At 41.3% G+C, this 23,704-nt stretch overlaps 2 protein-coding genes across 5 annotated transcripts in view; one reads left to right on the top strand and one right to left on the bottom strand.

Annotated features, from left to right (window-relative positions):
* Positions 1-9,942, bottom strand: part of TTC9C (tetratricopeptide repeat domain 9C) — a 17,451-nt gene extending 7,509 nt beyond the window's left edge. The window contains exon 1 of one of the 3 annotated variants that reach the window (XM_089652852.1): positions 9,250-9,942. In XM_089652852.1, coding sequence (XP_089508978.1) covers positions 9,250-9,342 — 93 coding nt within the window. In that variant the 5' untranslated portion in view covers positions 9,343-9,942. Of the gene's footprint in view, positions 1-8,602; positions 9,000-9,249 lie in introns of those variants that run through there. The other 2 variants (XM_089652853.1, XM_089652854.1) reach the window with 2 other exon arrangements.
* HNRNPUL2 (heterogeneous nuclear ribonucleoprotein U like 2) lies at positions 9,367-23,704 on the top strand. Of its 2 annotated transcripts, none has more exons than XM_089652850.1 (14): positions 9,367-9,929; positions 14,240-14,369; positions 15,224-15,294; positions 15,952-16,091; positions 16,657-16,747; positions 16,858-16,970; positions 18,376-18,639; positions 18,955-19,077; positions 19,645-19,773; positions 19,868-20,036; positions 20,116-20,304; positions 20,679-20,788; positions 20,947-21,027; positions 22,619-23,704. In XM_089652850.1, exons 1-14 carry the CDS (start codon positions 9,482-9,484, stop codon positions 22,676-22,678), a joined length of 2,118 nt encoding a protein of 705 aa, XP_089508976.1. In that variant the 5' UTR covers positions 9,367-9,481; the 3' UTR covers positions 22,679-23,704. The 2 variants fall into 2 exon arrangements, with proteins under 2 accessions (XP_089508976.1, XP_089508977.1); XM_089652851.1 differs by having other exon boundaries at positions 9,370-9,929; positions 20,116-20,298.

The following is a 23,704-nucleotide window of genomic DNA, read 5'->3' as shown; positions in this document are numbered from 1 at the left end:
CACCTAATTAAGGAAAGTGCTGCTTCTGGATCATCACAAAAAGTGTTTCTTCACCAGCAGCATCAAGTAAGGAAGTGTTGCAAACCACCGCCTCCCAAAAATACACAGTACCTTCATTTATAGAGAAAATGACACCTGAAAATCAGGAGAACATTCTCCTAGATTGTAAGCTCCAAGGAGCAGGGCCCTCAATCCCTCTTGTATTGAACTGTATTGTTGCTGTATTGTCTCCTGTTATATTGTATAGCGCTGAGCAAACTGTTGGCGCTATATAAATCCTGTATAATAATAATAATAATCAGGCTCTTCACAGAGCAGTATATGCTACTGGATCAGCATTGTCAATAAATGAAAATGCATCTAGTAGGAAGATTTGAAAATAATATGATGGAAAGAGGGGTGGTGACATGTTCTCATGTATAGTTGAAATGTTCTTAACATATACAGTCCTTGTTATTCCATTTGCAAAAAAAAATACAATTTTAAACAGCAATTTTAGTTTATTTACTGAATAAACTGTACTTTTATTTCAAGCATACTTTTATATTTTTTTTTTTAAATTTCCATTTTTTTCTACAAAAAAAAAAAAAAAAAAAAACTCAGGGGGAAAAAAAAAAAAGTGTTTTTTTCATGGCTTTAAAATTTATAGAAATGTAATATTTTCTACTGCCGCTCCATTGAGCGCTGGAGGGGCAGAGCACAGAGCCAGTGACTGACAGTCATTGCTCTCAGCTCACTGAGTGATCAGTTCTCTGTCTTAGGGCTTGTTCACACTTGACTAACTTTCTGACTCTTAAACACTCTGATAGCCTTAGTATGGGCATTAGGTAGGTGTTAATGAGCTTTAGTATGGGAGTTAGACTGGAGTTTTACAAGTGTTAAAAACACCCCTCAAACGCCTGCTTTCAATGCCAGTGTGAACTAGGCCTTAGAGGCAGCATACTCCCACATGAGTATGAATGTTTTTTTTTTTTCTTCACCAAACTTCTATTTATACTTTTTACTTAGGGTTTATAAAAGGTTATAAATAGATAGATAGGAATATATGTTGATAAATATAAAAAAGTACAATTCAGTGAGCGCTAAAAATGTGAATTGAACCAGCAAATGCACTAAAAGGAAACCTTAAAACCCTCTTAAATATTATAAAACAGAAAGTGCAGCACTAATAATAAAAAAAATAAAAATTATATATATATATATATATATATATATGCCTGAGGCTCAAACAGTAAAACTAAAAAATAGTACAATGATAAGACCACAAGTTATAAAGTCCGGATTTAATATAAAATTATGCATAAAAGTTCTATTGTGCTCTTTAAGAAGATAAAATTAGGAAGGTGACTCAGATACTCGCAATTAGGCGTAAATTCGGTGTCGTGCAGGAAATAATAAAATTGCGCACTCTCGAGATGCGCCACACAACTACCCAGCTGGTTAGTGATCAAAGCGGTTTTCCGCTGTACGTTATCTGTATACTATTTAGCTATTGGCGAAGGCTTTCTGGATTTTAAATGTGTTTACAACTTTTATCATTTTTATTCATTAATAAAATACCCAATATTTTGATATACTACACTATGGATATTATTCTTTGCTCTGCACCGAACATCTAATTCCCCAGGATCTATTGGTGACCATCCCTAAGACCCAGAGGAGAGTGATTTAATTGCTGATCCCTACCGCAGCCCACCACTTGAGAAGACCTTTAGAGGCATCATCTTACTGCCCATTCCTGAGTGAAAGCTTATCCATTGCAAGCTGTATCCTTCCCAGGACAGAGGGGACCTCTGGTTTTGATTACTGCGCATCTAGTTAGTGCGCAATTTTATTATTTCCTGCACGACACCGAATTTACACCTAATTGGGAGTATCTGAGTCACCTTCCTAATTTTATCTTCTTAAAGAGCACAATAGAATTTTTATGCATAATTTTATATTAAATCCGGACTTTATAACTTGTGGTCTTATCGTACTTTTTTACGGTTGAGTCTCAGGAATTCATATATATACATTATACACACACACACACTCTTATTAGCGCTGCACTTTGTTTTATAATGTGTTGATAAATGTTTATTGTTGGTACTGGTATGGTTTATTTACTAAACCCACAACAGTAAAATCAGCCTGTATATGCAGTAAAGCATGCTTGTTATCCTCTGCATTGTGTAAAAATCCTGTCTTCTCTAATACTCCCCTTCTTCCAGTGTCTCCCTCTTATCTCCTGATAATACATATCCTATGGAGACACTGCACATGCTCAAATTGGTGTGTATTGATACAGAGTTTTTTTTTTTCTTGGGAGAGTGCATGTAATCAGCACAGGGCCAATCAGCATTGTCTGGTCAGGGGTTCTGCATCCTCCTAGAGAAATCTCCTTCTACTAGCTTTAACCAGTGCTCTGCTGAACACTGATAGAAGTCACAAGATTGCTCTAGATGCTGATGAGAAAAGGTATTTAGCAGTTCATATTCACTAAAATAATTGCATTTTCATGTTCTGTGTACTGTTGGAGACCAGATATTTTGAATGCAGGGTCCTGGGTTTAGTGACACTTTAACTGACATTGCATGCAAATCAAAGGCCAATCTTTGCTATGCAGATGAATAGAAGCAGGGCAGCCATCAAAAATTTTGGGGCCAGTTACACAGCTTTAGGCCTGACCACCAACAATTCCCAGGGCCCGCCAACTGGCCATCCCACTGAATCTGTCCACTGGCCAACCCACTGAGTCCTTCAGTGCACTCACTTTTAAACACTTTTATAACTAAATATATGAAAATGAAAAAAAGCATATTCAAAGTCATCAGTGCTTGCATCCCCATATATTCAGCAAAGTGATGGCCCAATCCAGCAGAGATATCCCCATATATTCAGCAAAGAGACACCCCAATCCAGCAAAGAGACATCCTCATATAATCAGCAAATGACATCCTAGTCCAGCAAAGCGACATCCCCATATATTCAGCAAAGAGATGGTCCAATACAGCAAAGAAACAGCCTAATGCAGCAAACAGACATACCCATAATATATTAAAAGAGACATCCTCATATATTCAGCAGAGACATTCCAATCCAGAAAAGAGACATCCTCATATATTCAGCAAAGAGACATCCCATTCCAGAAAAGATACATCCTCATATATTCATCAAAAAGACATTCCAATCCAAAAAAAGAGACATCCTCATATATTCAGCAGAGACATCCCAATCTAGAAAAGAGACATCCTCATATATTCAAAGAGACATCCCAATCCTGCAAAGATACATCCTAATATATTCAGGAAAGAGACATCCCAATCTAGAAAAGAGATATCTCCATATATTCAAAGAGACATCCCAATCCTGAAAAGAGACATCCTCATATATTCAAAGAGACTGCCCAATCCAGCAAACAAACATCCCAATCCTGCAAATAAACATCCCCATATAGTCAAAGAGACATCCCAATCCAGCAAAGAGACATCCCCATATATTCAAAGAGACAGCCAAACCCAGCAAAGAGACATTCCCATATATTCAAAGAGACAGCATAATCCAGCAAAGAGACAGCCCAATCCAGCACAGAGACATCCACTTGAAAAAGGGGGATGGCTACTCTTAAGAGCTGTAATTCCAAAAACCCTTCCTCCAATTTGGATGTACATATCCTCAAATTAAACCGGAGTGTGCGCACTTTCAGTCCATATCCATTATATAACTATAGCTTGAATGTGTTTGGTAAATACCTGAAAAAACTAAAATTGTGCCTGTGTCCAAATATATATATAGACCGAACTGTATTTACGGTAAAGGAGGGGAGGGGGTGAGCGACCCACAGACTTCACACGGGTTGGAAAAAAACAATAGCGCAAAGTTTTCTAACCTACGCAATCAGTTTGTTTTGCAAGAGCAATGTTTCAGGACTGTTAGGCACTGCCCATAAACAATGGATCAATGTGATCCAGGGAGGCTGTCATCTCTTGTCTGAAGATGCCTGTGGGGCTTTGCCTGCAGATCTATCCACTGATCTGGTGGCTGACAGGACTGTCTCCGCGCTGCTTATGCAGAGTAGACACAGAGAAAGCCAGCTCTGCTCTATGGGTAGTCAGATGTAAATAGACCTCCAGTCCACTCCATTTACACCCAACTGCCATCTGATCCAATCTGCCCAGATGGAGGGAAATAGATTCCCATCCCTTTGGATTGGATGTAGGCAGGTAAAAACAGACAAGTCCATTTACACCTGCTACGCCATAGAGGTGAATGAAGGGTCTGAAAAATGGACCCGATTGGAACGTTCAAGCAAAAAGGGCCTTAAAGCGTCACTAAATAGAGAAGAAAAAAAGAAAAGAAAAAAAAAGTGTTGCCTTATGGATAGAGCAAGGGAGCATTATAACCAGTCAGTTTTATTTTGCCATCTGTGTCCTATTGCAGAAATTTACCTTCACTTTCTCTCCCATAGCCAATACAAGAAGTGAGAGGAAATCACTAGTGTCCACATTGGAAGATTCCCCTTCTATTCTTACTCTGGTGACAGCTGAACATTTGGAATGGTCTTTCTCTTTCATTCACAGTGATAATGGTCACCAGCACAAATAAAAGGAGTGAAGCTCTCCAATGAGGACAGCAAAACCAGAAACATGTTCTAATCCATCTTCATGCCATCCAAAACTAAAAATGTTTGCCTTTAGTTACACTTAAAGCAGGCCTAAAGTATTAAAGATTTTTACCTTAAAGTGATTATTTTATTAGAAAAATAAAGCTTTACAAACATGTTATACTTACCTGCGCTTTGCATTGGTTTTGGACAAAGCAGCCCTGATCTTCCTCTTCAGGGGTCCACTGACAGCTTTCCTGTCTCCTCTCCCTGCCAAGTGCCCCCATAGAAAGCTGCTTGCTGTTGCAGGATCTCTTCCCCATGCTTACCTGAACCTGATCCAGTACTGTGCCGGAAAGCAGCAGCTCTTTCCCTCCTCACTGGGCAGATTGATAGAAGTGGGAGCCATTCACTTTTTCAGCTCTCAAATTCTGTGGGGCTGAGCTGTGCTGCCTGTGTCTATAGACACAAGCAGTGCAACTCGGAAGCAAGCCTGCAGATGTGCCACAATAGGAAGCAGCTTCCTATGGTGACACACCAGGAAGAGGAGGAGCGCTGGTGGGGGAACCCAGAGGAGGAGTATCAGAACCGCTTTGTGCAATCCCATTGCAGAGAGCTGGTATGTATAAACCTGTTTGTTATTTAACCACCTACCGCCCGCCATATAGTAATATGACGGACGCAAGGTGGTTCTCTCGTTCTGAGAGGATGTCATATGACGTACTCCGATTCTCACCACGCATGCGCGGCTATCGGCAGTGCGCTATGTCCTTCGGACACAGCGGATCACCGATCACGGAAAGAGCCGAAGATGTCGGCTCGGTCATGTGATCAGCTGTGTCCAATCACAGCTGATCACATGTAAATAGGGAAATGCCAGTTATTGGCATTTCTCTCCTCACGAGCTTTCACGCTGACTGCTCGAGAGGAGAGGAGAGCCGGTAATCGGCATTCCTCAGAGGGGACATGTGCACTGATGATCAGTGTAGCCCCAGCAGCGCCAGCTGTCAGTGTCCATCAGTGCCTTGTGTCAGTGCTCATCAGCGCCTCGTGCCAGTGCCCATCAGTGCCACATATCAGTGCCCATCTGAGCTGCCTTTCAGTGGCACCCATCAGTGAAAGTCAGTGCCGCCTAACAGTGCCAGTCAGTGCCACCTAACAGTGCCATGTATCAGTGCTGCCTTTCAATACCCATCAGTGATGCCTGTCAATGCCCATCAGTGCCGCCTACCAGTGCCACCTATCAGTGTCCATCAGTGCAGCCTCATTAGCGCATATCAGTAAAGGAGAAAAATAACTTATTTACAAAATTTTATAACAAAAACTAAGAAAAAAATTTTTTTTTCAAAATTTTCAGTGGTTTTTGGCTTAAGAAAAAATAAAAAACCCAGAGATTAAATACAACCAAAATAAAGCTCTGTCACAAAAAAATATAAAAATTTCGTATGGGTACAGTGTTGCATGACCGCACAATTGTCATTCAAAGTGCGACAGCGCTGTAAGCTAGAAATTGGCCTGGACAGGAAGGGGGTATATGTACCCTGTAGGCGAGGGGTTAAAGAAGTACAGCCAAAGAGCTTGCTTGGCTGTACTTCTGTGGATCACAGGAGTGCAGTTTGTTAAGCAACCTTAAGCTTGCTTTGGGCACAAGGTCCTTCAGACAGCTTTTTGCTGCAGGCAGCCCTCAGCTTGTATGGTTATGTGGGCCTGTTAGTATTTTGTTACAGTTGCCCGCCCTTCAGTTGGACTACCTTTGGGGGCATCCCAATAGTCTCAGAATCCTGTGTCCTTTAATGAAGGAAAGAAGATTGGATTTTTGTACATACTGTAAAATCTGTTTATTTTCCCCAATGAGACACAAATGGCTAACAAATCCCACCAGGGTCACTCCCTACTTTTTTGTTTTTTAGATGTATATAAATTATATATATTACAGGTTCCTTAAAGAGTTACTAAACCCACAACAGTAAAATCAGTCTGTATATGCAGTAAAGCATGCTTTGTATAGGCACTGTGGAACCTAAGGGGTTAATCCTCTGCATTGTGTAAAAAGGCTGCTTGATCCTGACTTCTCTGATCCTCCCCTTCTTCCAGTGTCTCCCTCTTATCTCCTGATAAGACATATTGTGTGGAATCACTCGGCACATGCTCAGTTTGGTGTGTATTGCTAAAGAGTTTTTTTTTCCTCTTGGGAGTACATGTGATCAGCACAGGGCCAATCAGCACTGTCCAGACAGAGGTCAGGGGTACTGCATCCTCCTAGAGCAGAATGAAAACTCCTCCTACAAGCTTTAACCAGTGCTCTGCTGGACACTGATAGACGTCACAAGACTGCTCTAACTGCTGATGAGAAAAGGTATTTAGCAGTTTATATTTACTAAAATTGCATTTCCATGTTCTGTGTACTGTGGAAGACCAGATATAGTGAATGCAGGGTCCTGGGTTTAGCAACACTTTAAAGCGGAGTTCCAGCTGAAAAAAAAAAAATAAAAGTCAGCAGCTACAAAAACTGTAGCTGCTGACTTTTAAAATTCAGACATTTACCTGTCCCTCGGTATAGTGGTGCCCTCCCCACAGCTGGTTTCACCGGCAGTCTTCTCTCCCCGGCATCTTCAGTGTGGGCACCCGGTTGTGACAGCTTGCGGCTTCACAGCTGGGTGCTTACTGCATATGCGCGAGAAGCGCTGCACTTTGTGAATGGCCCCGTAGTCTTCTGGGACCTGTCATGTGTCCTAGAGGACTATGGGGAGGGAGGGTAGGAGGACAACTTCCGATCGTTTAGGTGATCGCAGTGGAAACTTGTACCTGTCAAATTCAGGGACCCACTCACCCCTGGCTTCCCATAGGTGGCAATCCTTAATTGGCGCCGGTGCCTCCCAGCCTTTTAAGGGTTTCAGAAGCCGGGAGGCAGGGTTTTAGGGTCATGTGACAGCCGTGATTCGCCGTCACATGATCGGGAAAGATCCTGATCGAAAGAGGAGAGTACCGGACAGGGCGCGCGCTCTCAGCACAAATGTTTGTTTTTCTTAATTGCACGCAAATGTGCAGTCGCTCGGCATCAAGGCCCAGACGCCTGGAGGCTACACATTTGCATGCGGCTGGCGTCAAGAGGTTAAAGCAGAACTTCCCCTTTTGGGTGGAGCTCCGCTTTAAGGTTTCCAGAAACTGAAAATTTCATTGGCTACTAAGAGCCACGTCTCACCTTTGTATGGTATTAGCTTCTATGGAGAATGCCTTGGCACAGGTCACATGACTGGCTATCAGAGAGAGCCTGGATTTTCAGAATTACATCTTCAGTGGGTTCATATGCAGCTTTCCCTAATGTTGGTGAATGTTAAAATACAATTGAGTTCAGTTTTCAATACAGTTGTGTTAATCTTAACCCCGGGTTCACACCCAAGCATTTTCTGCAGCATTTTGCAGAAACGCAGTACAGTCCATTTAACATGATTTCCTATGGGACATGTTCACCCAGTGCAGTTTTTGGAAAGGGTCAGGAACTTTTTTGAATGCAACAAGGTCCGTTTTTGGTTCAATAGACTTCAATGGAAACGCTACATAGAAGCACGTACTGCGTTTTAAGTCGCCCTAGCAACAACAAAAAAAACGCAAGTGCAGAACCGGCTCAAACGCAACCTGCATAGGTGTGAACAGAGCCTTATACAGCACATAGACCTGGCCGGATTTATAAAAGACACCCACGGGTCACTCAGGGGGTTTAATTACTAAAACTGGACAGTGCAGAATCTGGAGCAGCTCCGCATAGAAACCAATCAGCTTCCAGTTTATATTGCCAAAGCTTCACTGAACCAGCTGAAGGTAGAAGCTGATTGGCTACCATGCACAGCAGCTCCAGTATTGGTGAATCTCCCCCTCAGAGGCCAGCACAAGCCATGGTCCTGTGCTCTGCAGTGATTGTATAGGTGAAGCTCTGACCATTCCACAGTCCCCCTCCTCACTGCTCGGCAGAATCCACAGCCTTCTCAGCCCCCTGCCATGCCCCTTCCACCCACAAACCTGTGCAGCCATCCCGTATCAGTGACCCATGCTGCTTCAGCTCTACTCGTTGCCACCAGCACGTCACGTGATCCAAACTTTCAATAACTTTATTCACATCGGCCAATGCCATGAATAGCTCCAGATTACATATGGCGATGTCGTCTTTTCATGAATAGGACTACACGCTTCCGGCCTAATGCCGTCTTTTCCTCTGCCATTCACAAACGACTGTTCGGCGGCCTTTTTTTAATTGTAGAACAGAGTCTGCTAGGAAGGAGAGGAAAGGGGTAATAGGAACCAACTCTTTTTGTTACAACCGCCAACGATTGTTAGAAACTAAATAACATCGGAAGCGGCGCATAAAGGAGAGCCGCATATATAGGCTTAGAAAAGGATACCACACAAAGCCAGCAGCCAATCACAGAGCACGGCATCATCGCCTATTCTCCGACAAGCAATGAGAAAAAAGGCGGGAGCCGGTCACCTGACTTAAACTAACCAATGAACACACCGTCCCCTCCCGACCAATCTATGTTTTAGATTTGAACAGGCGGTCTTCTCTCTGGCCAATCAGCAAAAATGTCGTCAGGGGGAGTGTCCTGCCGCTCGGCGGGTGTCTATTGTTTCTGTGGGTATGAATTATTGCCACCATTACGGAACGTTACCGATACCATTCGGGGTTCACTTCCAGCCTGGTTTTGAGCAAGGGGGGCGCTGCAGGGGGACCTCGCCACAAGAGGCCTAGCGCCGTTTTCCATCAGTTCGAGGCATTGCGGTCCGCTTCCGCCCCTACTAACCCCCCTTTTCCAGCTGAACTTCCGGGGCGGTTCCCTCGTCCACTTCCGGTGCGCTCAGACGAACATCCGCCCTGTGTCTTTATCTGTAATCAGCGGCAACATGAGCGGCCTAGACCCGCGGAAGATGAAAGTAACCGAACTGCGAGCTGAACTGCAGCGCCGGGGACTGGACTGCCGGGGCCTGAAGGCCGAGCTCAGCGACAGGCTGCAGGAGGCGCTCGACTCCGAGCTGCTTGGCGGGGGCGACGAGGAGAAGGCGGCGACCGCCAACCCGGGATTAGCAGAGGAGGAGGAGGAGCGGGCCTTGGAGCTCGGGGAGGGAGAAGACGAGGACGACCAGGCCGGGGAGCCGGTAGAGGAGGAAGAGGACGAGGAGGCCGCACACGACGAGCAGGATCTCCCGGGGGAGTCGGGCTGTGCCCCCACCGAAGAGGAGGAGGAGGAAGAAGAAGATATGGAGGAGGCGGCCGAGGCTGGGGGGTCGGTGAATGGCGCCGCACACAAGGAATCGGCGGAGGCCAAGGACGGAGAGAAGGCCGGGGCTGGCGGTGAGTATACCGGAGGAAGGGGGAGGGGCGGTCCATTGTGCGGGGGGGCCGCGCCGTGTGCTCCGTACACAATGGAGGCCGCCATTTTGTCTCCATACAAACAGTCCGCCTATGGGAAGGATGGGAGATGGGAGCATCAACAAGGAGCCGACATGGCACCGGCCTACACCGTCTCCCATCCATGGCGCATATGGCCGGGGAAGGCCCGTCGCCATTGTTTATGGGGGGATGGGAGGTTTTGGGAATTAGCCAATCAGGGCGGCCTCTGAATTTTTTTTTTTTTGGATCGTTCTGATTTCTTTGTCTGATCGTACATCATAGCGATCAGGATCTTATTGTATGTAAGGAGGGGGGGGGGAATCTTCATGTTCAGAAAGATTTAAAAAGCCATCAGAGATCTAGGAGTAGGAGGTGCAGGCCTAGGCCATCCCATGATGGTGATGATTCACAGATCAGACTGTAGTCATGGAACCATCACCCCCACTCCCCCTCCCCCAGCTGTTTAGAGGAGTAGAAACATATGGGGGGTGATTTATGAAAACCAGATAGCGAAATCTGGTGCAGCTCTGCATAGAAACCAATCAGATTCCAGGTTTTAATTGAATATGAAGAAGTTAGATGCTGATTGGCTGCCATTCACAGAACCAGCATTAATCAGAAGTAGATGTCACCAGTACACCATGGTTCTCCAGAGTGGCTCCAAAGCCTTACTCGGCTGTCGCATCATTATAGCAGAAGCAACATTTCGGAGCCTCGCAGGTCACATTCCTGATTAAAGGGTCCTGCGAGGCTAAGAAACGCTGCTTCTGCTGTAATGTGATTGCTGAATAAAGTTTTGGACCCGCTCTGGAGAACCGTGGGGTGCTGGTGACATTTTCTCATTCCGTTGTCGTGCAGCAGCTGCTATGAGGGAACACACTACTGTGAATGATGGCTAAATGACAACAGAATTCGGTAGATGCAAAAAAATCTCCACCTGAGAAATGTCTCACTTAAAGCGGAACTAAACCCTCCTATCCTTTTCAGCCACGGAAGCTGCCTTCTTGGCCTCTGTTTGATCTCCAACTGCCATGGTGCTGCACATCTGATCAGTTATGACATTTGATGGTTTGACAGTTTAGTTGTGAACAATCGGAAGTGACAACATTCTTGGAATGCCAAGAATATCAAGAATATAACTGTTTTTTTTTTTTTTTTTAAAAACTGTTGGGTTTGGTTCCTCGTTAATCTGGATATATGCTAGTAGAATTTCAAATGAAACTTTTTAGAATATTTAAATGCTGTTCAAAAGTAGTTAAAGATTTTGTTTGTTTTTAACAGTTGATTTAGGAATGAATGGACTTTACTGCATGAAAACCTTTATTCAAGAAATTTAGCATCCTGCTCCTTCCAATTTTCTCATTGCTGTGGGCAAAAACTAATGGTGATTTGACTACACCAATGATTAGATAGACAAACAAATCTTCGTGAAATGCCAAACAAAATTCTGCTAGTGTATACTCCGCTTGATGTTTTGCAGTTTGTAATAGCAAATCTTGTTTGTTTTTTTTGTATAGACCAGGAAAGGGTTAAATACACTTTTTGTGCTCTGTTTCTTTAGGGAGATTTCACTTCCTTTGCTGTAAATTCCTAATAAGATAGAAATCCCCATTTAGACAGTTGTCACAGGAACAAGTGATCCCATTACAAGATTTTCCTTCACTTTCATTCTGCTATATTGGTGATCAGGGCTGTTAGTGAGGGGGGATCCTCCTAACATGGATATAGACAGCAATAAAAACGTGGCCAGGGTTCTAACCCCTTACTACTCTAGCCGAATAAAAAAAAAAGTGATATGTTTTTGAGGTGTGAAAATCCTTCGTACTTTGACCTGATCTCTAATATCGTCACCAGGCCATGTTCCTGATGCGCTAAAGTACAAAACATTCCTATACTCTACACATGTGGGTCTTTATACAGGCACAGGTCACTTTATTTAAAAAAAAAAGAAAATACATCTTCATTTATTCCCACAAAAATATGCATTTTATAAATTTTTCCATTGAAGCCTATAGAGCATTACTCATGATCAGTACATCATGAAACACCATAGAGGAGTGTGCACAATTTGCGGTTATGTACCTAGATGACAGGTCTGTGACAGGTAAACCAGCTAGTTATTTTGTATTGTGTGCAATACAATTTATTTGTATGTTGGGCAAAAAGCTTTTCTAATATTGGGTTGATGGTAAGATTACAACTTCAGTAAGATTATTGCTGCTGTCCAGGATACCGTTAGATGTTTACAATCTTTCTGTCCTAAGAATTGTTTTACCAGACTAGATGCAAGGGAGAAATCTAATGCAAATACAGAAAGAAGATATGTCCGGGGTTCTAGCCTTTGCCTTTTTTTTTTCTCTTGCTGTTGGAGAGATCACCCCTCACCCCCACTTTCTGTATGGTAAAAAGTCAGGACAGGAATTGAGGGGAAATTTCTAGGCTCAAGATAGAAGTGGTTATAACTTTTCTATACAGTATCCAAAATGAAGGAGAACAAAGTGTTTTTTTTTTTTTTGGCTGGGTGTGCCCTTTAGGAATGTGGTACTTTCTATGTAGACTCCCATTGCTGACTAAAAATGTTTATTGGCTGGCTGTCTCCGGGTTTAACCTCCCTGGCGGTATTCCCGAGTGTAGCTCGGGGTAACATTTCAGTACCAAAAGCGGTAACCCCGAGCTACACTCGGGAATACCATGCGGCACTGCTCCGGCATGTGTTCTTCACTTACCTTACCCTGCGCTCCCGCAATGTGTCCCCTGCAGCGTCCCCGGCCATCTCCTCCGGCCGATGCCGGCATCCGGCTTCTGTGTCCTGTCCCTGTGACGTCGGGACGTACGGGCGCCGCCGGAGGCAGGAAATTTAAAAAATGTCATTTTTTTTTTTTTTACATTTTACATAGTAAAACATTGCTGTCTCAACCAATTTCACATACATATTGTCCCTAGTGCTTTGTCCTGTGCCCTGCCTGCATTTTGTCTGTTCTTTCTGCCTGGAAACTGAGAAATGTCCATGGCGTCCAAAAAGTGTCACTTTAGGTCAAAAGCGGTTTAGATCAGCTAGAGAACAGCGATAGTAAATCAGAACCACTTGCAGAATTGAGTGATAATGATTCGTGGGGGAAATTCGTCATCAGACACTGAAAACGATTTTGCGACTGAGCTCAGCAATGTGCGAACTTGGCGCTCTATTTCACATTTCAGTGTTTTTGGTTTGATTATATTATTGAATTAAATTTTTTATTTTTCTATTATTTTTATGATTATTTATTAAATTATAATTTATGATTTTGTGTTTCAAATTTTATCATACCCGGGATGTTTACTAGACTCTTGTTCGAACAGATTTCAGTGAGTTTTTCCTAAAAATTACAGCCTACAATAAAAAAAAATACATATTTCCATGCAAAAAAATGGTACCGCTTTCAGCACCAAAAATCTGAAATAATCATACCGCCAGGGAGGTTAATACACACAGACCCCAAACAAGCATGTAGCCAGTGAAGGTATAATACCTGTAGCAGGTCAGTGATTTAGAATGTTTGGAAGCCTTTTGATGGACAGAAGATGAGAAGCTAGTAATTTCCAGATGGCGAGGTTGGCAATCACAGCCTGCTTATTAAACGTTCTGAATATCGAAGTTTGTTCTGAATGGATAATCTTTCCTTTGAAAATTATATATTTGCCACCCTCTTCGATGTAAGTTAATCTGTCTGTAGATCATGCTAGGGCATGGGAGGTAAAGGGTAAGAGGTCACCTATTGTCTGACAGATGCTACTCTGCCAGCCGCCAGACCCAAAGCTGTTAACACATGTCGTCTCCTGAATGTACAGAACTGTAAGACATAAGGGGGCTTTGCAGTTAAAAGGTAAATGTAAATGACTAGAGGCCTCTTTTGATACTGTTAGTTATGGAGGGGCTATATATATTATACATTTTTGGAGTTTTTTTTTCTTTTTTGGAAAGTTTAATTTAAAGAGAACCTGTTAGGATTAGATAATGGAAGCCACCATTGCAGACTTGTTTGAGTGTATGTGCAGTTGGGCTATCTTTTTTTTTTTTCCCCTCGGTTTAGTTCAACGATCCATGCGTATACAGATATACAAAATATAAAATCAACATTTTACATATTGATAAATTGTGTTAAGGTGACCTTTTAGTATATATGCAGAAGAAAATAATTTGTAGTTTAGGCAGTAAAAACATCACATCACTTTTTTTTTTCTTTGGAAAGCAAGTTCTCGTTATAAATACTTTACCCTTCTTGATTTTGCAGCTGAAGCTGATAAAAAGAAGTCTGATTCAAAAAATGCAGGAGCTGGACGCAAAGGGGTTAAGAGAGTACGGGAGGAAGAACAACGTGGACGCACATATCATGAATACAAAGAGGAGGGTTATTATAGCCGGTAAGGTTTTCTGGGCTTGCTGAGGTTTTTTTTTAACTTTGTCTACCAACATGGACTTTCCCTTTAAGGAATTTTTTTTTCTTTTTTTACATCCCCTTCAGATCTATGGGGGCAGTTTCTTGCAGACCTCTTGATATCAACCAAATGTGTGTTTGTTTTTTTTATTTCCAAAAATCCTGTCCAAGAGCAGGCAAAGCCTTCCCTGTAAACATCTCCAGTGTGTTTCTGACATGTGTGCAATGTTTCCTAGGGGCTTTGTTCTGAAATCAGCCCCTATTGCTCTTGCTTTCTCCAATAAGAGCATTTAAAGATGTCCTGGAATCAGGAGCAGCAATTGTAGTGCACAACCTTTTGTGTAGATTTGTAAAATAGGAGTAGAAATGTACACCCCTTGAGGGTTAGGGACTGATGTGAATGTACAATATATATGTAAAGCGCTGCGTAAATTGACAGCGCTATATAAGTACCTGAAATAAATGATCAGCTGTTGCAGCACTCATTTACATACGATATATCACTACTATAAACAAGGCTAGCAAACACACTTTAATAAAAAAAAAAAAAAAAACTACCTGTTTCCATGGCATTGTACCAGGGATGCCTCTTTTATTGTCATTTTAAATATCTGATTTAAGTTTTGTTCTTGTCACTTGATGCCATCATTCTTGAATTTCGTTGTTTCATATGCCAGGCCTCTGTGGAGGCCAAATACTATGTAATTAGGAAACATGGACTAGGATGAGGAAACATACATTTAAAACCATACAGATGCAGTAATATTGCTGAAATGTCTATTCTGGTAAAATGCACCTGGGCTAGTGAAGGAGATTAACTTTATTCTTTTACTTTTCTAGTTCCAAGTCTCCTGCACCTACTGTAGAGGCATGCGATGAAGTGGAAGACAGTGTGCTGTGTCTTGATATTTGTAAGTCATTGCATCTATTCTCCTACTCTCAGGTGTCCATGCTCTTTACCTCAATTAGATTTCCTTTATTTTTAATGTATTTGAGAGATTTTTTTTTTTTTGCTTCCTTTTTTGAAAGCTAAAAATATTTGCACAATTTTGGATGTAATTATCGCATGTGTGTAAAATTTCTTTAATACGAAATGGGCACTTTAACAATGGGAGCTTTTTTATGTGTATAACATTTCTACATTTTCCATATTAAAACCGTTCCTTGTTCTGTTTTCATCAATAAATAGTTAAACCCAGGAACAAACATTTAGTAATATTGCAGGTTATGCTTACAGTTGTTAAGTTCGACATACCTAGTGCAGCTTTCCTGTCCTCAGATGCGGTGACTGCAGCCACTCAAGGTCAGGAGGAAGCTAATTTAGTTGGGGAGGGGACTGAATGATAAAACTAAAGCAGACACCTCTAAGGACTGTGAAGGTGCAATATATGCAGACATTTGGGGAAGGGGTTTAGAAAAAAAAAAAACATGGTGGCATGCTTCTAAGTTATAAGTGTTCATGTTTAAATGTGAATTTTGCCTAGATACTTGTTCATGCTCTCTATTCTTTGTTGCTTGTTCATGTAAGGTTTTTTTTTTTCTTTTCTGATGCTCATGTATTCTTACAGCCAACTGTGATCTGCAATTTAAGATGGATAAGGACCGCTTTGGAGGAAGACCTCTGTTTTCTGAGAAGTTCCCATCTTTGTGGTCAGGATCTCGAGCCACTCATGGGGTAACTGATGGCACAGTTTACTATGAAGTCAAGGTGCGTTTTCAGGCAAATTCCCATGCACAATTTTTGTTTGTTTTTTCCTCCCTTGTATAGCAGATGGGACATAATGGTATTTGTGTGACTTTTGAAATACGGTGATGCTTTGAATAGCACCTTTTTTTTGAAGTCTTGTTTTAGACCATGGCAACAAAGGACTGGTAAGGGCCTACATAGTCAGTCATAGCCTTGCCATTTCTTTTACTATTAACTTGTCTTCAGCAGTAATATGGAGCAAGGCACTTGGCTAAATAATACTTAGTAACTTATTTTAGCTATGATAGGTCTTATTAAAGTTGAGCTCAAGTCGGTTATAAACTGAAATTGACAAGTGTCCTCTGTATTATTGCAGCTTGTTTTGTTTCTGAGGGTGTAATACGGAGGAGAACTTGCCATATTAGCTGTTGTGGCAGGCAGCGCTCTTTTAGTATGTCTGTCTGTCTTCATTCTGTTTGTGCTCTTGACAGCACTTACTGCATGTCTTGTTTTCTTAAGAGCTTGATTACAAATGCTGTAAAGTACACACTCATTTGGTTTTCTTTATTCCGTCCAATGTGTGTAGGTGACTGAGAATCTTCCTGTGAAAGAAGGCTGTACGGAGGTTCCTCTGCTCCGTGTGGGCTGGTCTGTATACCAGTCAGCTCCTCAGCTGGGTAATAATCTCTTCCATATGAATTTATTAAAACTGTCCATTTCTTGTGTAGCTGTAGTATTTTTTTTTTTTTTGTTGAACTCTTCCCTCTGTCATGGTTTTGATTATCAGGTGAAGATGACTTATCCTTTGCTTACGATAGCCGGGGATTGAAGGTCACCAGTGCACATTTTGATCCTTATGGGGAATCTTTTGGTGAAAATGACGTGGTTGGCTGCCTTGCTGTAAGTTTTGGCTTTTTATATTTTGCTTAGAGCTGTTAGACTGTTGTATGTTAGTGGTCTTCCTCTTTTTCCTTGGGTCTTCCAGCTTCTGGAACCCACGTTTTCTGATCTAGATATACACGCACGCCTGTAAATATTCAAGACTAGATTCTCTTATTCTGCACTAATTTGCAAAGCAGATCCTCTCTCCAAAGTTTGGTATTCTTGGTGCTGTGAAAACAGTTCAGGTGGTTTGAGCAGTGAAGCCTCTGCTAATTGGTAGCAAGTCTAATTTTTTTTTTTTATATATATCAAAGTGACGCCCAACCAAAACGTAATGTCTTAACAGAATGTTCATTTTAGTGAGCCTTAAATTGCTTACGTAGTTTATTCCCATTCCCCAGTGACATTTTTTTCTTTTAACTCTGCTAATGTAAATCCCATGTTTAATAGGATGCATAGATGGTCAAAGGAAACTGAAATGTGTTTGGGTCAACCTTTTTAGCTATTTAATTTTTTTTTATAAAGCAGATGTGTATCTTAATCTATCTTACTAATAAGCAATACATGATGAATGATTGGCAAAGCACTGTGGGGGAACTTAAGAGACCACTTAGCAGAACAGCTTGCTTTGCAACAAAAAGCCTTGTAATCAGCATCATAGGGATGAGTTGCTGAAGTGAATTAATTTGAGTGCTGTTAAACTACAAGGAAAGCCTATACAATAACTCACGTTAAATGTTTGTATCCCCATTGCTCTATTACTTCCCATACATTTGCTAATAGGTTGCCATCTAAATACTAGTATTTCTGTGCATTCATATGACAAACGCTTTGGTTAGTCTGTGTCTTGTTGAAGGCTGACAATGCTACTAAATTCTTAACCCCCTATTCCACATCTGCTAATTGCATATAGCAGTGACATCCTGCTGGCATCCATAGCTCTAAAGGGGCTGGCCAGGAGAGTGTTTGCACCTACCAGCTTTAGAGGGAAAAAGCTGAAGCTTTGTAGCTATCTGAATGCATAGAAAAAGGTAGAACTATGTGGATCCAACATTTTAAAAGGGGGGTTTGTAGCTGGCATTCTTTAGCAATGAACACTTTTTTTCCCCCTCTCTTCTAAACATAGGGATGTATGCAAAATCTTTTATCTATGGGTAGTCCCTTCCTTTTTCTCCTAGCACATTTTTTGTCTTTATGTGTAAGCTGCTTGTGGAACATCCAGTCTACTCCCAGAATAGAGCTTGGTTCTGCGACTCTAGCTTGTTTGTGTATGAGTTGCTGTGGCAATGGCCAAAGGGGGAAGACCCCCAACTTAGAAGAACGTGTCAAGTGTTTGTCTTAAATGTTTTTATTGCAGAGCATATTATATATGTCCGTTTTTTATTTTTCATTCTTTTAAGTTGTTATCTTTCTTGCTTTATAGAACCTTGATGGTGACTCGGTTGAGATATCTTTCTCTAAAAATGGCGCCGAATTTGGCCAGGCATTTGTAGTAGATAAGAATACATTAGGAGAGCAGGCATTGATGCCCCATATTTTGTGCAAGGGCTGCGCTTTCCAGGTGAACTTTGGTCAGAGGGAGGAGCCCTGGCATAGTCCACCTGATGACTTTACATTCCTAAAAGAGTTTACAGATGAGGATCTTACAAGAGCACCATCACCACCAAAAACCAATGAGGAGTGTGAGGTAAGCTGCCTGTTTTTAGTACCAATCTTCTATTTGTAGGGGACAGGTTTGTTTGGGCTCATTTGAAGTGATATGCAATGTATAATGGTGTACATGAATTGGGTAGCATCTCCTGATCTCCATAACAATGTAACATAACTGTGCAGAACAGGAAGTTATCTGCAACCTAGAATTCTGGAACAGGTGTGGGTTTTTTTTTGTTTTTTTGTGGGGGGTGCACTTGTTTAACCTCACTGTAGGGCTGCAAAGTCCTGGTCCATATAAGTCTAATATTTTAAGGATGAATGTAAATACATTCTTTTATTTTACATTCAGGTGTTGCTTATGGTTGGTCTCCCAGGAACTGGAAAAAGCACATGGGCTCAAAAACACATCGAGGAAAATCCAGAGAAACAATTCCAGCATCTTTGTACAGATGCTCTTCTGCCACAACTGAAGGTGAGCACCGTGCAAGAAGAAAATCTGACTTAAGTGTAGCATAATTCTGACATTCAGCAAAAATGGCCGATATGCTGTTTAATATTTCCTGTGTTTTCACAATTGGGTTTTTAGTATCAATACCATGAGTATTTGGCATCCAAATGCAGTTTTTGTAGATGGTTTTCTAGAAATATTACTGCTGCTGAAGAAATAAGGTTGAGTATTTGTAGAACATGTGCCTATACAGATTGCTCTGCATCTGCAAATGTCTTTTTGAACTTTGTTCTTTTTTACCAAATGGTCTTCTTGCTTGCTAATCCCAACAGGTTACTGGGGTATATTCTGGCCAGTCGTATTGATGACACTATGGCATAAACATACTATTTTAAACTTGTTCTTTATGTCAGCTTAGTGCTTTTTGGCAGTTTACTAAGCCAAATAAAGAGCACAATACTTTTGCAGTTGCACATGCTGGTGCCTTGTAATACACTTTGTATTGAGTGAATTATTGGGGCTCTGTAGCTCAATGTTCTCATGTGACTGGATGTTTTTTGCCAACTTTTGCCTGTCTTTATATCTATGCAGACAGCTGGACCAGATGCCCCTGAAGAAGATGAGAAAGCAAAGGATCATCTTGTCCAGGTAGCAACTCAGTGTTTGATCAGGCTGGTGCCACTGGCTGCCCGCAGGAAGAGAAATTACATCATTGATCAGGTAAGAGGGACATGCTTGCTGGTACAATTGGTCTACTTGACAGATTTTTTTTTTAAATTTTTTTTTAATTTTTTCTTTTCTGTGGTATTCACAGTGCACAGTGTACAGCTCTGCACAGCGCAGGAAAATGCATTGTTTCAAAGGATTTCAACGCAAAGCTGTGGTACTCGTCCTCAGTGATGAGGAGTGGAAGAAAAGGTTGGAAATGCGCAAAGAGAAGGAAGGGGAGATTGTTCCTGAATATGTACTCTTGGAAATGAGAGGTTTTTAATCTTTCTTATCTCAACAGTACTTTAGTCCACTCTCTCCATTTCCACCCTAATTATGTCTTGTCTTATTCAGCCAACTTCGTTCTTCCTGCAAAGGGTGACTTTCTAGAAGATGTTCTGTATGCTGAGCTGGGCCAGGAAGAGGCAGATGCTCTGGTACAGAAAGAGAAGAAGGAGGCACGGAAGCAGCTGCCCACCAATGAGAAGAGACGACACCGTATGCAAAAGCGTGCACGCTCAGACAGGGGCCGCGGAGGTAACCGTAAGCAAAACAAGATTTATATCTTTCCACACATTAGATCGTTAATTTTGAGCTTTCAGAACTATGCATGACAATTGGGAAGAAAAAAACAAATCTGCAATGACTTTACAGCTTCTTGCATGAGCTTGGGCTATATCAGCTTAGTGAAAGGGTATTTCTTTTGCTAATTTTAATACCCATAGAATTATAGCTTGGCATTTTGTCTCAAGAATGGAGTTGCCATGATGCTGCATATATTGTATTATGCCAGCATGCTCCTCACAGCCTTCTGCTAGGCTGTATTGAAACGGTCCACTTTCCCAAAGAGGTGTCAATCCTATGATCTTGTAAGTCTTAATGGTTTTTTTTTTTTTTGGTTTTTTTTTTTCCCTCAGGTAACTACCAACATCAGAGGAGCTTCAATAGCCGTATGTACTTGCAGCACTCAAGGCCACAGCCCTATCATCAGCAGCCACGTCAGTACTGGGGAGGAACCCACAGAGGGGTGTGTAACTGGATTTTAATTTTTAGTAATTTTATCTAAGTATTGGGTCAGTTGCACATAGTGGACTTAAATGCTTATAGAAGGAAGGTCTGATTGCAAATGTGGAAATGGTGACCTAACCATGCGTCTTACTAAATTGATCTGATTTTGCAATATAGGGTTACCAGGATTTCTATGATCGTTATTCTGAGCCACAAAGATACTATGGACAACCAAACTTCAGGCAGCAAAATAGAGGAGTAAGTATTGTTTTGAACTTAACTTGAAGTTTTTGGAGATTTATTTTCTGGAATTGTAAAAAAAAAAAAAAAAAAACTATGTAAAATGTTGTTCACCACTGCATGAATCCTAATGCTATGGTATGGCAGCTGTAGGTCTTTTTACATTATAGATAGAAGTGTTGGTGTTTTTTGTTTTTCTTTTGGCCAATATCTAGTGCCTATTGTATCTGTTATGTTTCTAGTGGTAGGTTGGAAAAAGAAAATGGTTATCAGGCCAGCTAAGCTTCACTTATGGTCTTCTTGGATGGCTTCAATGTGTTTAGGTGTGCTGGGAGATTTCCTCTAGCTTCTTTCTAGCATAGCTGGAAAAGGTTCAGTATATGCACCTTTCTAGACCATCTGCCACCCTAATTAACCACTTGGCTTGAAAACAAAATATGCACAAAAAATAGTCTTACTTTAATAGAATTAAGGAACTAGGATGAGGAAATCCGACTATAATCACTTTTGGGAGGGGGCTTAAATATTCTGCATTAAGAATTGTTGCTAATTCTTTGTAGAATTTTACTATAGCCAAAAGGGTTTTGCAAACTTTAGTAGTGCATTTGGACTACAGTAAAGGCTTTTTACTGGAATTCAAAATTACTCCTAAGATCAACAATACCCACCAGTGGTTGTATGGTTCTAATGATTAAAACTTTGGTTATTTTTTTTTTTTTTAAATAAACTTCACAAACTGGGTTAATTCTAATTGAGTTATTTAATGGTAGAGTTGTCTCTCACTCGCGCGCTCTCTTCTCTCCCCTTTCCCCCCTCTTCCTTTTAGCCCTGCGCTATCTCACCTTTCAAGCCTTCCAGTGGGTCCATAATAGACAAGTTAACTGTTTTTTTTGTTTTTTTTTTTTTTTTTATTTAATTCCCCAACCCCCCAAGTTATATTATACAGGATTTATATAGCGCCAACAGTTTACTCAGCGCTTTACAATATAACGGGAAACAATACAGCAGCAATCTACAGTTCAATAAAAGAGGGTTAGGAGGGCCCTCAGAATGCCATGTTTAAATACTTCCTCCCATACCAACAATCATTACCCTGCCCTTACTGCACAGCCTTTGCAGAAAAAATGCCACCATCAGCTCATGTAATGTGCACAAATACCGAGGCCCCATTTTATTCTAATGGCAGGGCTGTATTTCAGCTGTTCAGTGGAATACAGTTCACCCATAGGAGTGAATGGGCTGCAGCAGGAGTCAGTGGAGATGGTTTTTAATGGAAAGGCCTTTCAGTGCAGAACTGCTCTGCACAGAGAATATTACTACACTGGGGAGGAAGGGAAGAATTTAACATGACTGTCCTTAGGGAGTTTAATGTGATGGGTAACCTCGCTGATCAATAAGGAGAAAGATTTGGAGGGGCCAGGCAAACCTTGACTTTTTTTTTTTTTTTTGCATGCAACCTTCCTTAGCTGTCTTGACTTCTGTATCTATGAATTGATTTAATGTGAACTGTTACATAGTTGTAAGTAAACATAATTGTGTTTGCTAAAATGTACTGCTGTATAAAATGTTTCCTCCTCCAAATAACGTTCTTCCTTTCTAATTTCCATAGTGGCAGAACTATGACAGAGCACCATACTGGGATTACTATGGGTACCGTGGATACCGGTGAATGAAGTAGTCACACAGGGGAAGGCAGCTCGGGGTGGGGTGGGGGGCTTGGTTTGTATATTTCTTTTCTACATCCAAAAAAAGAAAAAAAAAAAACAATTTTGTGGAGGAGAAACTGCAGAGCATGTAAAAGGTCAGAGACTTGATCTCCTTTCAACTTTTTGTGTGTTTGTTGATCTTAGAACCTGCACAGGTTCACAACTCTGTCCAGTCTTGTCCTCCTCTGGCTGAGGTGGACTGTCCATTTTTTTCAAGAGCGTTATGGGACAGACACCTGTGTGAATGGGGGCTCCGTCCTGCCCTGCATTCTCCTGCCTAGCTAGGAGTATGATGCAGTGATTTTTACTTCAGTCTCATCATAAGCCTGTAACCTGTTTAATTTTTATGCCAAGAGAAGAAAACATTTTTAAGAAATAAAACTTGTGTGATGTAATTTCTCTCCAGTGTTTGTGTTTAATTAACACATATTGGAGGCAGCTGTTCTGTGGGCATAACCATAACATCAGTAAATGCAGTCTGTTTTTGGACTAGGATTTGTAGACATTACTGTGATCTACAGACATTGGATTAGTCCACATTATGGTTGCCTCCCCTATGTATGAACCATAGGGTTACACTTTAAAGGAGCAACTAAAATTCAGAACACAAATGGGGTCCTCTTTTTGTAAACGTCTTCAGAAGTCCTGAAAAGCAGAAAGTAACCTAAGGATTATTTTTTTTTAATTTGCTTTGCTTATTTTTATTTGGCTATTTAATCTTGACTGTATGTAACTGACTGAGAGTAAGTGTTGCAAATGTAACTGTTTTTTAATATGTGGAGGATTCTCCCATGTCAAAAATTTAAGTGTATAATGCAGACTGGATCAAAAAGGCATACATCGATGAACAGTAAAGCTTACACTTGTTCCATTTTACTGCTGTCATGTTGATGCTGATCATATAGAGCAGATAAACACTTGGGGAGAAAATTCTTATTCTCATTGCCCTATCAGCCAATGAGTCGGTCACCAATAAAACATACAAGAAA

Source organism: Staurois parvus, unplaced genomic scaffold, assembly GCF_062004578.1.
Source record: "Staurois parvus isolate SC_StPar_1 unplaced genomic scaffold, SC_StPar_1.0 ptg000694l, whole genome shotgun sequence".
NCBI classification, from domain to species: Eukaryota; Metazoa; Chordata; class Amphibia; order Anura; family Ranidae; genus Staurois; species Staurois parvus.
Note: the sequence above shows the minus strand (reverse complement) of the source record. Positions and strands in the feature narration are given on the sequence as shown.